The sequence below is a fragment of the Tinamus guttatus genome, unplaced genomic scaffold, assembly GCF_059628265.1.
Source record: "Tinamus guttatus ecotype Peru unplaced genomic scaffold, ASM5962826v1 Tinamus_guttatus_pri_ptg000240l, whole genome shotgun sequence".
NCBI lineage: Eukaryota > Metazoa > Chordata > Aves > Tinamiformes > Tinamidae > Tinamus > Tinamus guttatus.
This window is the reverse complement of record NW_028288774.1, coordinates 6,698,331-6,712,875: the sequence shown is the minus strand read 5'-3', so window position 1 is coordinate 6,712,875 and position 14,545 is coordinate 6,698,331. Positions and strand designations below refer to the sequence as shown.

Genomic DNA, 14,545 nt, shown 5'->3' with positions numbered 1-14,545 from the left:
AGCCACAAACTGCTGAACACTAGACTGTGTGTGTACGTGTGTGTCTTCCCAGAAATGACATTTTGGCTGTAAGCAACCCTGGTGGATATCTTCATGATTTTAAGACTTGTGTTTCAGCTTTCCATGTTAGATCTGTAAGATATATATATAAGATATAGAGCTTCTCTGTGTGTATATATTTTTAGCTCTGCCACAAAATGCATATTTTTGATAAAATTATTGCAACACAAATATAACAGATGCTTTCATTTTATATTCTGGAGATAGGCCCCTTCATTTGGGTAGGTCTAATATCTTGGCCTAATGGCCCTATGGCCGTTAGTTCTTCATGTTAACTGTGGATTGCACAGTTGAACTCATTAGATTTTTATTTTTTATTTTTTTAAGGGTGGTGGTGGTTTGTTTATTTGTTTTTAACTTGCAGAGTTGAACTGTAATTACTGCACTTCCAGGAAGAAATATGTTGATGTTTTTAAATGAAATTGAGAGTATTGAATTGACAGCTCTTGCTTTACAATCATAGTTTCTTTTTGCATAAAGTTATAGATACAGATATGGGCTTGTAATAGGATAAAATGCAGTTCTTAATTTTTTTTGGGATTTCCAATAATGTAAAAACAAAATAGCTTAGGAACATGATAATTAATATGGATGAATTTCATGAGTAAGTAATAGCAATTGATGTGCTGGAGAGCCCCTGTGCAAGTACTGAAGTACAGAAGGTATTCCGTGGCTTTAGGGTGAATTCAATAATCTTTTTAGCATACCAGAGAACACTCTCCTCATTTTCTGCTAAAGCATCAGATCTTTAAGAAAGCAACATAATTGGTGAGACTTGAACCTTTGCAGACTTATCAAGTCCTAAATAATTAACTCAAAATTTTAACTTGTAAGTTGTCTTAATAAGGTAGAATATTACTACTGATAAACTTGCATTGTCCTGTCTGTGGTGTGTGTATCTGTGGGTGTGCGGTGTGTGGGTGTTTTTTTTGTGTGTGGGTGGGTGTGGTTTTTTTGGGGTTTTTTTTTTTTTTTTTGAGGTTTTGAGAATGGTTAACATGCATCTGTAGCCCTGAATCACCCTGAAGGGAGTAGGTGTGCACGCCTTGGTCTAAGGTGGCTTATTCAGACTGGTTCTGTATCTTTTGCCAGTTTGTTGCTGGAGATAACAGGGAGAAGGAAACATGTGGTCTGGGTTACAATATTGGACTGAAAGCTCCACTCACATGTACGGCCTCACAAGGCTTTAAATGTGTGGGGTTTTGGGTTTCTTTTCTTTTTTTTTTTTGGGTCATCTTGACTCTTTATGAGAAATGAAGCGTAGCTCATACTTGCAGAATGGTAGAGTTTGGAAGGGACTTCTAGAGATCATCTAGTCCAACTCCCCTGCTCCCTTTCTTTAGCTGGCTGTTCTGTTACCCGAATCATTAGACTCCAAGAGCTTTGACTGCTTTCCTTTCTGCAATTTCATCCTCTTTGGTAGCTCCTGAGCACCTGCAACTTTAGTTTCTCACTTCTGTTTTTAGCAATGACTTTAATAGGGGAAAGCATACCTTAAAGCAAGCTTTTGTTATGGCTGGTGCTTTCAGATATGATATGTAGCTGAAAGATTTCTTTTCAATTGGAATCTTGTGTTTAATAGCAGCTAATATACTTTTAATTTTAGGGAAAATCTGCTTTGTGGTCTCATCTGTTACATTACCTAGAAAACAGGCAGAGAAGAGCTACATCGGGCAGTTTCAGTTCCTCAGGTAAGGTTGTCTTCTAGTAGAAGTTGATTTTAAAACTGCAACTATGATCTCTGCAAATTTGCACCATGCAAGAACTGTTTACCTGAAAATACCATTCCTCTGTAACTGGATAAGATATTCTATTCCTTTCAGAGTTAATGTGGATCTGCTGTATTGTCATAAGATATTTTCTGCAAAATAAACCTGCTGAGATTGAGCCCACTTGTTCACCACTGTTACCAGACTACTGCAATGGTTAAAGCTGATGATTCAAACCCAAGCCTTAAAATGGATCTGCTGTCATAGGTCATCCTCCCTGTGACACGTAGTTACTGCGTGGCTCGCTAAGAGTCTCCAGAGGTTCAGCTGTGCCAGAGCTTCCCCTCATCGCCAGAGGCGGGTGGCTAGGGGAATACACCTAGGCATACCGAGTTGTCTGCTATGTTCTGAAGTTAGTTACACCGTCTTAAAAGCCAGCTGTGCCAGTAGGCTTGCTGTGGTAGAAAGTGATTCAGAACTGTTCGTGATCACATTAATGCCTCAGAGCTCTTCAGGATCACATTGATGTCTTATATTAGGTATTGAAGTAAAAAATTTCACTTACAATCTATTATAATTCCTAAAATAGATAAATACAAAATGTGTTCATTTATATAATAGTGGTGTTGTAGAAGTGTGCAGAGTGGTAGATCTGATGTGTAACGTACTAAGTAATCTATCTTTTTGAACACCATATTCTATCAGTGCTATATGTTTTTTTCAAGTGGCTAGAATAAGGTCATTTTCTAAAAATAATAGCAGATTAGTATATATCTTAAGCCATTTGGTGTCATACCAGTTCCAGATGAAACAATCTCATTAATGTGTTAATGCTCAGTGTGGGTAGATCTGCATCACTGTCTGTTTAGCAGCATATTGGATTATGTGTTTGAAATAGAAGTATGCCACAGTATCTACTGGGATAGAAAGTGTGAGCTACCAGTAGCAGAAGAGTGCTGCATGGGCTGCAACTTGCATGGTTCTAAAATCCTTTTATAATAAATCCCCTTTCTACATGCAATTTGATGATAATTTATCTTTTTTTTTATTTTTTTAAAAAATTGTTGACTTAATCTCTAGATGGATTCCTGCTAACAAGAAACTTCTTTTTTTGTCTAAATTTAGGAATACTTCTTGATTCAGAAAGGAGAAAGTCAGATGCCAGCCCAGCTATGTCACCTCTTAGAATTTCTCTCGTCCAGGATATGAGGTTTGTTTGAAAACATAAACCTATGAGATTTGCACATTTATTTCTATGCATAATGTGGGTATACCATACAGAAACTCATACAGAAACACTCATATGTGTTTCATATGAGGGGTGGGAAATCATCTTAAAAGATGCAGTATGAATTCTTTCACTGACCTTTTTGGAAACTGTTATATCCTGAGCAGATTTTAAATTGTCACAGTTTAAGCTGATAGAAATAGCCTGACACTTTTTTTTTTTTAATAAAGTATTTTGTATTGCCTTATAAGCTACACCCACACCTTCCTCCTGGAAATGTTTCCTTCGTCATTGCCAAGATGGTTACGTAGCTTTGAGCTCATTCTTGCTTCTCAATGAGGAAGGCTGTTTAAAGAACTTACTATTTTAAAGACTGGGTTTGCCTGACACTGGGTGTTATAGCATGAAAAAGTACGTGTAACAAACTTTTAGGTTTGCTTTTTTCAATATATAAAAACAGCAACCTACCATTTCTTAATTCATTTTGAAAGTTTTTTTCTCCCTTTTCTTGCTTGACATCTATTTTTTGGGAGTAGGAAGGAGTGGATTGAGGATTTTGAAGGGGCACACTTGTTCTTTTTGAATACACCGTTTGACTTGTTTGTTAGAATAGCTGCTACTGAGCATACAAAGACAGAATTTAATTTTCCAAAGTGCTTAGCCGTAAATATTGCAGTGATAAGGTACAGAATGATTCTTAAGTCATGTAGCCATTGGGACTGGTTTAGAATTTTGTAAATAGGACACTGCATTGCAGATGTTTTCTTTTCAATCTCTTGTTCTTTTTCAACTAGTTATGCAAGGAATTTAGATACCGACAAGTGCTTAAGTGACTGCTGTATCTTTTTACAATAGTTTGCCTTATTTTTCATTTTTGGTAAAATTCATTTTGTAGGCTAGTGTGCTTCAAGGAAATCTTAGTTTTTGAAAACACTGGGAAACATCTTTGTCTTGTTTTTGTCGTCTTTCAGGCACATACAGAACATCAGTGAGATCAAAACAGATGTTGGCAAGGCCAGAGCCTGGGTTCGGCTGTCTATGGAAAAGAAGTTGCTCTCTAGGCATCTAAAGCAGCTGCTTTCAGATCACGAACTCACCAAGTAAGATGGTTTATCTTGAATACAGCTTATGAAAGTTAAGCCTGTTTAGCCATCTAGCTTGAAAAGCAAAGTGACTTTTTCATCAGAGTAGCAGTGTGCAAAAGGAACAGAACACACTGGCCTTCCAGGTGTCTCCATATCCACATATGAGCAATTTGGTGATTCTGATCCTGTGTTAGGGTTCTTAAGATACAGAATCAGTTCTGTGTCAGCCGGAGGCATTCAACTTTAGGTTGAGATCTTCAAAAATTGCTAGGGATTAAGTCCAGTGGGGCTTAATTCTTTGCTGAGTCAAATGTTTTATCTTGGTCCCCTTTCTGTAACTGTGAGAAACTGTTTTGTTTTCCTTGGTTTGCTTGTGTTTTCACAATACATAGAAAAGAGCAGCTTAGATTGTGGTTGTAGTTCTATCACAATGCAAAAAGTGTGAAGGCACATCCAGATCTGCTTCCATGGTTTTGGTTAGTGTGACTTAAAAAATGTCTGTTAATTTACTTTTGTCTCTACAGCTGAGATATTTGCTGATTATCTTTTCTTAACCCCTTTCAGTGCTATGTAAAATCATATAAATAAACCACAGCAAAAACTGATTTTTAAGAGAGCAGATAAATGTTGTACATGCAGTACCGTGAAGGGTGCCAGAAATGCTGTGATGGTCTCTTTTTGCGTCCCATTTTGGGGCAGCAAGTTCAAGACGAAGTCTGGTCATATTTTAATTATTTCCATCTAAAAATGCTAGAGCATGATTGTCTGTTACTAAATAAGATTGACAGTATCTCAGCTTCGTTTGCTCTGTCCTCAACTGTCAAGTTTTTGCGTTTATAACCTGCTTAAAAACATATGGTTGAAATGGTTTTGTAGTAGTCAAGTAATCTTGACTATGAAGCTGCTGTTCTTGTTAATTCTTGTAGACATTTCAAAATTTGACTTATTGCTCATATATGAAGTCAAATATCTTTATGCTATGAGAAGACTGAAACCCCGAGTTTGGCTGGCGAACAAAATTATTTAGAGTAATTGCTGTAGACAGAAGTTGAGGACTATATGATGTACAGAGAATGACTGGACAGAAATTTAAAACTGAAGGCTTGAACCTGGAGGAGTCCCAGATTCTGCTGGCTTAAATTCTGTCTGAAGTTCTCTGTGCCTAGTGTTTCTTATCGGTATGTGTCTTTGAAAGGCAAAAGGAAATGTTTGTCACAGGAACAGAATTACCATGCTGATGTCCAAAGAACGTGGTCATTAAAACAACTTTGTAAGCATGAATAATTCTGTTGTCAATAGTTTCGCAAATCATATTTCAGGACATATTTAGTAATAACAGTATTATTTATGAATAACTATCTGAGATTTATTTAGTAATGTTTAGGAAAACAACTTGTTCAGGGAAAATCTGAACAAGTTGTTTTCAAAAATCTGGTTGAGAAGGTGAGGAATACTGTTCACTGCATTATTCTTTGAGAATTAAGGGGTTTCTTTTGGGGGGCCCTGGTCATTGTCAGTAGCTTGAATCAAAGATTGCTTTCTGAAGACAACTTCACCTACACTGCCTGCTTTTGTTTGCTTCTTGTCCCCGTCGCACCACCTTCTAATAAATGGCTTTGCCTTGTCTGCTGGACCCCCTAATTGCTATTTATTTGAGGTTTACTTGTCTTGTTATTATGTTGAAGTTGCTGATGTTGCTACGGCCTTCCTGTTTTCTTTCCAACAGTGAGCAAGGAAAAGCTGAGGGACAGAGTGAGGACACCTAATAAGCCTGCCTTTATCTCTAAGTTGAAGTTGGGCCTTTCCAGTGGAGTGAAACATCTAGATCAGGTTAAATTTGGTAGTGCTTGCCCATACAGAACAAATGATGTAAGAGGACATTCCAAAAAGGAAAACTAAAAAAAGAAAGTTCTCAATACTTGTCAATGCATCATTCATCAGTCAGACAGATTCTGGTTTTCTAGAACAGACTTAAACATGTCAGTGAGAGGCAGCAGTAAATACATATGTATTTAAATGAAAGTGACAAGCAAAGGGGCAACTTGCATAGAAATGACACTGATTCTATGTAATCCTGAATTTTGTACTGCCTATTGAGATAATCTAGTTAAAGATTATGGCATTCTATGCAGCATGAATTAAAAGTGTGTTCCATTAAGTATCTGTGGAGACATTAGCGCTAAGCTCAATGAAGTTCTAAGAATAATCATGTTTGTTATTTTACAGTTAACTTGATAGCTTTTGTTGAAGTAACTAACTGTTAGACATTGTAGCTAACCCATTCTCTTGACTTTTGCTAAAAATAGAAGAAAATTGAAGTACATGTTTCTTTCTAGTCTGTAAAGGGACTAGCATTGGGGAAGAGAAGGAACTTCGGGCTTCAGATCCCTGGTGTTTTGATGTGCACCTCAGTTATTATATATCTATATATGGGGAAACAGCCTTTGCTTTACTGTTAAGCTAATCTTGCGGCTTTGCTGCTATGGAGTTCATGCAGAAGCTCTTGAGGATGCATTTCTGAATGTGGCAGATACTTTATGATCATTGTAACTTGGGTCATTCTAATAATCTCTGCAGAGTCCAAAAAATGCAGTGGGATCACACCAGTTAAAAAGCCAATGAATGGATTGTGAAACTAGTGAGACCTCAGAGCATCTAAAGTGGAATTCTTTTCACTTGCCTATCCATCCTCCTGTTACCTTGTTTAGGTGATAGAAAAGATAAGTGCATCCACATACACACAAGGATCCAGTCAAATAGCAATCATTTAAAATTGTGTCCTTAAGGACTCTTGATTATTGATCATCTTGCAAATTCATAGTCATTGTCAAAAGATAGAGGTAGCTGGAATGGGTAGCATGGATTCTGACAGTCAAAAAGACTTGGCACTGCTAGGTTCCTATAAAGAATTAGGAAACACTGCATACAGAAAAGCCACAAAAATGTGTGATGATCAGCGGAAAACACGTGTGGTTTGAAAAGGCAGGAGAGCACACAGTCTCGTGGGCAGGCTATCTAAGTATGTGTTTCAGAGTGTTCAAATGCAACATAGACTCGGTGACCCTCAGGACTCTGGTGGATTTGCTACTTGTGTGGCTACAGGCAGGCTATGTTGTTTTTAGGCTCTCTCTTTAGATGTGCTGAATGTTAATCTCTGGTGTTACATTTGTTATGCAAGTGAGAATATCTGTGTGTGTGTGAATCATTGATTTGTTTTTGCAAATTTCTGGCTTGTGAGCCACTTGCTGTCTTTTACATATTTGATAACTGAAATGAGGAGGAATTATTGACATGTCCTCCTGACAGGAACAATCTGTCCGTGGCTGCATCAGCATTGCAAACACCCATTTATCTGTTTTTTTAGTGTTTTGGATTCCTCTGGCCTCATTTTGATGCATCTTGTCATCCTCCTTTTAGGATTATTCACCAACACTGTTGTTAATTCGTTGCAATAAGTAGCAAAAATAGTGTATGTTGCTAGCATGCAAGTGAGTAGGAATATCTTTCAGTCAAGTTTTTCACTTTAAGGCTGAGATGGTACCCTCTTGTCAAGGTTTTTCTGCTGCAGGTCTTGTTAGGGTTAAGCTCTCTAATGTACTTGAATGATGTTGGTAACTATAAAAGAATGAGCTGCAAACAATCTTTTATATTTGCTAGCCTCTCCACTCCTGTGAGCAGCCACTGGAGCTGCCTTTTTTGGTATCTCCATGTAAAAATATTTAGGGTTCTGTGTGATGCTAAAGGTCTAGCAGAGAGTTTGTTATCTTGGAAAAAGGGCATAGGAAGACATTAGGCCACCTTTGCATGCTTTTGATTATGATTATTTCAGGAACTGTCTAGTATCTACATTGAATCTATAGCCTATCATAATATGTTGGTTGCTGTAGGCCCTAGGATGTCACCTATAACCTGATACAAGTAGATTGTCCCAGTTTGCCATGTTATCCTTTAAAAATAGTGTTAACTCTTCTGTGACATGTATTGCTAGAGCATTTGCCCCCAAGGCTACCTGTTTAGAAGCAGCTTGCGAGAACTTTTTACTTCAGAGGCTTCACATGTTAGAAAGAAGTCAGAGAATCTTATCCAAGAAAGTCTAAAAGTTCTTTGGGCAGGAGGGGGAACCCTTAGATGAACGCAAACCTTGGTTTTAAGTAGTGGAAAATAGTGTAAGTTATTGAACTGATGCACTCAGACTTCAGACTTGCAGTATCTCTACATTTCTTGGCAAATTAAATTCCGTTGGCTCTGCAAATATCGCTTGTCCCTTGTAATTGCTGCACATTCTTCATAGTTTACTTAATAAATATGCATAATAGAAAACATTTCACTGAAAGAGTCATGTTGCTATGACAGATTATTTGTTTTGCTTTGTCAGGAAACTCTACAAGCGTTATGCATTCCTCCGCTGTGATGATGAGAAAGAACAATTCTTGTATCATCTCCTGTCATTCAATGCAGTTGATTACTTTTGTTTTACCAATGTTTTCACAACAGTCTGTAAGTATTTGCTTTTTCTGGAATTCTATTTACCGGAGACAGTTCTTCATACAGATTTCTAAGCACCTTTGAGCACGTCCCTCCTTGTCCTGCTTCTACTTTCTTCCTAGTGTTCTTCTGTATGTGCTATGTAACTATTTCTTATATCCTTTCTGGAGACAAGTAATGTTTCTCTGTGTGTGACTGAAGGCTTTTATTTCTACCCTGACAAAATGTGCATTAGTGGCAGCTTTGATTCTTTTAGCTGGATGAAGTGAGGACACTTGAGCAATTTTTGTTTTGGATTTCTGAAAGACCAGTATAGGTTATTCATTTAAAAAAAAATAACAAAATAAGGATGTTAGCCTTTTTTCAATTCCTAGTATGTACTAGTACTTTATTTTCCTCTTTTAATGCTCAGCTCAATTTGCCACATATCTCTGAGTCAGGGATAGCCAGTGAAGTTGCCTACTGAAGACTGCACCAGAACTCTTAACACCTTTAAGTGGTAGCTTAAAAGACGGGTGTGGGATGAAGCACTCCGTTAAAACTTTTTGCATGTTGTTCCTTATTCCTAACACTTTAATATGCTATGGAGTTTTCAAGCATTTTTGCTTTACTAGCTCAGGATAAGAAAGACTGATAACACTTTTCAAATTGCTAGGTAAGGGTAGATGGTTGCCTCTGACCCCAAGGTAAAAGCTATCCTTGGTATATTATGTCCCTAATTGTGTGTATAAAAGAGAAAGGAAGCAGAGATCTAAGCAAAACATTCTTCATTGCCTCTTTGTAACATAGAGTACATATATTTGCTCTGTAAATGAATTACAGAATAATTCTAGCCAAATCTTTGCTTGAGGAATGGCTATCCATATAATCATTTCTCAGCCAAAAGTATAGGCAGAGAAATGAGAAATGACTCCATGCAACACACCTTGTTGAGGGTGAGTTTTGTGGATAGTGCTAAGATCTGGTCTTCTAGATTCTGTTAAACTGTCACTTTAAGACTATCATCACAGAAAATAAAAAAGGAAACATTTTAATTCATTTTAAAGGCCATGTGCATCAAGCTTTTAAGAAAATCCAACCACTGAATGCTTTCCTGAGGCCACTGTCAGCTGAAGAGACATTTAGGAAGCAATGTATTAAATGCCTCGGCTGAAAAGCTTTAACTATAACCCACTTAGGCACTGTAAAAAAGGGTATATTGCAAAGAAGCACTGTGAGCATTCAGATAATTGGATTTTGTTATAAAAGCAGTTTGTTTAATAGGAAACCATGCATGAGATGCTAGGCAATTTGAGAGCATGTGTATTTCCTTCTGCCTCCTGAGTCAAAGCTGGGGCTTGCAACAAGTAAGCCCTACAACTAGATGCTTCACATTGTAATTGAATGTGAATTAAAGTTAGGAAGAAGGGTGTGTGTGTGTATACACACACCTGTAAACACTGGATAGGGCTGATCTTTGAGTAGCACACTGAGCTACAGCATAGTGGTGGGTACGTGAACGAACCTCTCTACTTCCTTGCCTGTAAACTTAGGTTTGGTTGACCATCACATTTTGAGACTGACAGACCAAAAAAAAAAAGCTTGCACCCATTTAAAGACATTGCTCCATATATTTCTTTGGTCATTTAACAATGTTTTACTATCAAGTCTACCTCTTAATGGTTACTGTGTGTATACTAGCATGTTTGTGCATTTCTGATTGTCAGTCAGTGCCAGAGTGATTAAATAGCTTTTTGAACATTTCATGATAGTGCACTATTATTATGACTTATCGTTTTCTCTCTTTGTAAAAGAGGTTACATAGTTACCCTTTTTCATTGTTAAGGTTTATTTGTCTTGTGTTTGCAGTGATACCGTACCATATACTGATTGTTCCTAGTAAGAAGCTTGGTGGTTCAATGTTTACAGCCAATCCTTGGATCTGTATCTCAGGAGAACTGGGTGAAACAGGTGTCCTGCAGGTTCCCAGGAATATACTAGAAATGACATTTGAGGTTTGTATTGCTTGATACAAGCAATGCTTTGCTGCATATTCCACTTGTTCAATTTTAAATTATCCTCTTGCTGTAGCACCTTGTGTTACATTTCAGATGTGTGTTCTGTGAGATTAGTCTCAAATACTAACTATGCTGGCGCATAGCAATTATTATTTGTGTTTAATAACATGGAGAGCAGAACTACTGACAAATCCTTTGGGCAATGTAGGACAAGACTTCTATCTTTACGTCACAAAATGTATCATATCCTCCATTTATGGCATGTGAAGACAGAAAAGATTCTTTTTTTTTTTTTTTGACTCTTGGATAAACTTCCAAGAGTCAACTTGGATAAACTAGATTAAAAATCTAATTCTTTGTTTGCGATCGAAACAGAACTAAAATAAAAGCAAGCTATTCCTCCCTCCCCACCAAAAAAAAGGCAAAGGCAAAAAAAGGCATGGGAAGAGAAAAAAAAAAAAAAAAAGGGCAGAAAAATCTCCAGCTCCCTAATATAAAAAAACCCAGAACCAGTCACACAATCGGAGCAGGAGATGAGCTCCACATTTGATTTCCCATCTCTGCAGATTGTCCAGTAGTGCATTCCTTCAACATATACCACTCTTTGCTCTGACAAAATCTTTGTTTATTTTGCAGTGCCAAAACCTGGGAAAACTGACCACAGTACAAATAGGACATGATAATTCGGGACTGTATGCCAAGTGGCTAGTGGAATATGTTATGGTCAGAAATGAAATAACAGGACATACTTACAAGTAAGTATCATCCTGACCTTTGTTGTTGGGTAAGCAGAACTTCTGCAGGGAGCTGGCATAGCAGGACTTGTTTGATCATAAAGGTCTTATCTCCTGGGCTTCTGTAGTTACAGATATCTTTACCTGGAGGCATAGAAAGGTAGTTTGGCTTCTGTCATTAAACAAGTCATGACACTGTAAATAAAAACTAAGCAGAATTTTCAGTTTGCAGATGGTTATTTCTGATCTCCAAACACTGGTGAAAAACATGAATTCACAGTTAAGCATCCTAAAAAGAATTTGCCTTGAGACCAAGAAAAAAATGATTATTTAAAGCGTGTTGCTCACAAAACATAGGTGGTATTTTATACTAAGGCACTAAGTGCTATAAAGAGAACTTTAGACGCAAGCAGGAATAAAAGGCCTTATGAGTGTTAGAATTCATTATTTGCAGAATGAAAATACTAAGCAAAACAAGATTATAGTAAGAATTAATTGATTCATATTAAATACAACATGATTTGACCTTTTCTTTGTCTAGAGGAACTGTCATGCTCATGTTGATGAGGAATTGGTGGACACATCCACTTTGTTCCCTGTGCCAGCTTGTTTGTAGTTAAATGAGGCAATTCAATGTTTGGATGCTGTTCAGTTTTGAGTTAGTTAAGTTGCTACCAACACTGGTTCAGAGAAAGTGATAAGGAGAAGCTGAGCATGAGCACTTCTTAGTGGCAGACTGAGTGTCCCCCTTTCAGTAGGTGTGCTGCTGTTTGGGAGTGTAAGTGTACGTCGTTTCTTTTATGCTTGGCCTGCAATGTAACATACTCGATAAAAGCACAGCTCTATCTCACCATCCACCTGCAGTATACCGTGGGCTTTTGCCTTCTAGCTCATGTCCCTCTGCAGCCTTCAAGTTGTGTGGGACATAAGACAAAATCCTTTACTGTTTGATCCTTGCATCAACTACTGCAGCATTAGTACAAAACTGACCTGAAAACCGGTTTTGTTTGTGCTCCCTCTGCTGGCAGAAGTGTTAACTGCTAGACGAGAGCAAAGTGTCTTGTAACTGTGCTACTGGAATGGGGTTGTTGACAATTATGCTTGAAGATCTTTGGCATGAAATTGAATCTGGGTTGAAGGACTTCATCCAAACACCTGCTCTGTTTTCAGGTTTCCCTGTGGAAGGTGGCTTGGAAAGGGCATGGATGACGGCAGCTTAGAGAGGATCCTTGTGGGAGAGTTGTTGACTTCCCACATGGAGGCTGATGAGCGGCAGTGCCGGACTCCTCCGCTGCAGCAGTCGCCAAGCATGATCAGGAGGCTGGTCGCGATATCGCCAAACAACAAGCCAAGTGAGTGGTGGCTGGAAGTGCTTTGCCTCATCTTTTGTGGAAAGCTGCTTGCAAACAGAATTGTAGGGTTTTTGTATTTTAGGGCAATAGTTCACAGAGAACTTGTGAAGCTCGCTGTTGAGGTTATCTGGTTTTTGATAAATCAGCTGGTTACTTTGCTCCCAAACATGCTTGAATTTACAGCAGAGCATTTCTAGGATTCCCAGATTTTTGTGGTCCTAATTAAAATGCATCTTTCAGACAAGGACCCAAAACTGTGCAAAAAAAAAAAAAAATCACATGGTGCTCAAAAGCCTTTTCTCTTATTGCCATGTTAAAGCTGTAGTGTTTCAATTTTAGCATATCAACAAACCATTCCACTTTCGCCTTCACAGTGAAGGAAAATAGAATGGTATTTTTATTGTCAATAATCCAGCACACTTTTGTCAAAGCATAGATTATACCAGCGCCTGGTGGTCATCTTCCTTGTAATGTGCATTATGCCTCATGCGCCACGGGTGCTGTATCTAAAGCTGTTAAAGTGAATGAAAATATTTTGTGTTTTGCAGAATTAAATACTGGTCAGATACAAGAAGCTATTGGTGAAGCTGTCAATGGCATTGTCAAGCATTTTCACAAGCCGGAGAAAGAGGTACAGTGCTGTGTAATGGCCCTCCAGTCATACAAATCATATTTAATAAGCATTGGAGAATACATACTGGAAAGCGCTAAACTAAAGCTCTTTTGTTCCTTAAACGGAACAAAACTGAAGTGTTGAAATTACTGATGTACATCTTCAAGTACCTAGTTTTTAATGTTAATTTAATTCAGTATTATGAGTCAAATTCTTCTTAGGATTAGGATTCTACTGACAAGAGTGTGGCACCTATTTAGTGTATTTTGGATTAGCTGACACTGTCATCTGCACTGAGTACTGCAAAGGTGTGGATTTGCTTGTTTACACATTTTGCGTCACCTTGGCTGCTCATAACATAATGCTCTCAAAGACTCCCAGAACACTTTGAAGCTATGCTTGTTGTAGTGTAAAGGTGACTTTCTTAACTGTTATAGCAGTTATTTCACGGGTGGGAGCAGGGAAGAGAAGTGCGTTTTTCAGGTCAGTAAGTTCTCTGTCAGTTCAGTCCTGGTGAGCTGTGGTGGAGATCCCTTGAAAGTTATTAATTCTTACATGTATGTCCTGCCACTTTTTGCATCTACCATTTCAAAGATTGGGGTTATGTGGCAAATTTATGGGCAGTCTAGTTTCTGTTGATGTGGGGATTTAAAGAATAATCCCAAGACATGATGCAATGAATGTGTTCTTGCAAAACAGAATTTACCATGGTCTGTAGACAAATTTGTTGTTTTCTTAAAATTCAAAGTTTGGATTAAATTTTGTTTTGTCAACAAGCAAACAGTTTGAGATGTGCTACAGTGGAAAATATTTCTTAAAATTTCCTGCACAGTGGTCATTTTTGTGGTAATACTTGGTCATGATCTTTTTATTGGACCTTTTTGTGACTTCTTTTCAAGACAAATCTATTGGAGTCCCTAAAACTGCTTTCTTCAGCTTCATTTTTGGGGAAGTTAACAAATTTCTGGAGGCTCAGGACTGTTGAGAACAGAGCCATCCTTTCTCGGACTGTTTTTTTGGCACTGAACTGTGACTTTGAGCATCTATTTACTTAAAAACTGGTTTCAGTAATAAACGCTTATGTCAAGTTTGTGTCCAAGCTGCCAAAGTGAGCTAAATGTTTGTGCTTTCTGTGTGTGCTTGGTAGAGAGGCAGTCTCACACTGTTGCTCTGTGGAGAAAGTGGACTTGTTTCAGCTCTTGAGCAAGTGTTTCAACATGGATTTAAATCACCCAGACTCTTCAAAAATGTCTTTATTTGGGACTTTTTAGGTAAGTGTGAG

General features: G+C 37.9%; 1 protein-coding gene across 4 annotated transcripts in view; it reads left to right on the top strand.

Moving 5' to 3' along the window:
- The window catches only part of DENND5A (DENN domain containing 5A), a 55,256-nt gene that overhangs the window by 37,732 nt on the left and 2,979 nt on the right, over positions 1-14,545 (top strand). For all 4 annotated transcript variants that reach the window (XM_088525776.1, XM_088525778.1, XM_088525777.1 and 1 more), the window contains 9 exons: positions 1,667-1,751; positions 2,895-2,979; positions 3,969-4,097; positions 8,458-8,579; positions 10,416-10,561; positions 11,201-11,319; positions 12,469-12,650; positions 13,199-13,281; positions 14,411-14,534. In XM_088525776.1, coding sequence (XP_088381902.1) covers positions 1,667-1,751; positions 2,895-2,979; positions 3,969-4,097; positions 8,458-8,579; positions 10,416-10,561; positions 11,201-11,319; positions 12,469-12,650; positions 13,199-13,281; positions 14,411-14,534 — 1,075 coding nt within the window. The remainder of the gene's footprint in view (positions 1-1,666; positions 1,752-2,894; positions 2,980-3,968; positions 4,098-8,457; positions 8,580-10,415; positions 10,562-11,200; positions 11,320-12,468; positions 12,651-13,198; positions 13,282-14,410; positions 14,535-14,545) is intronic.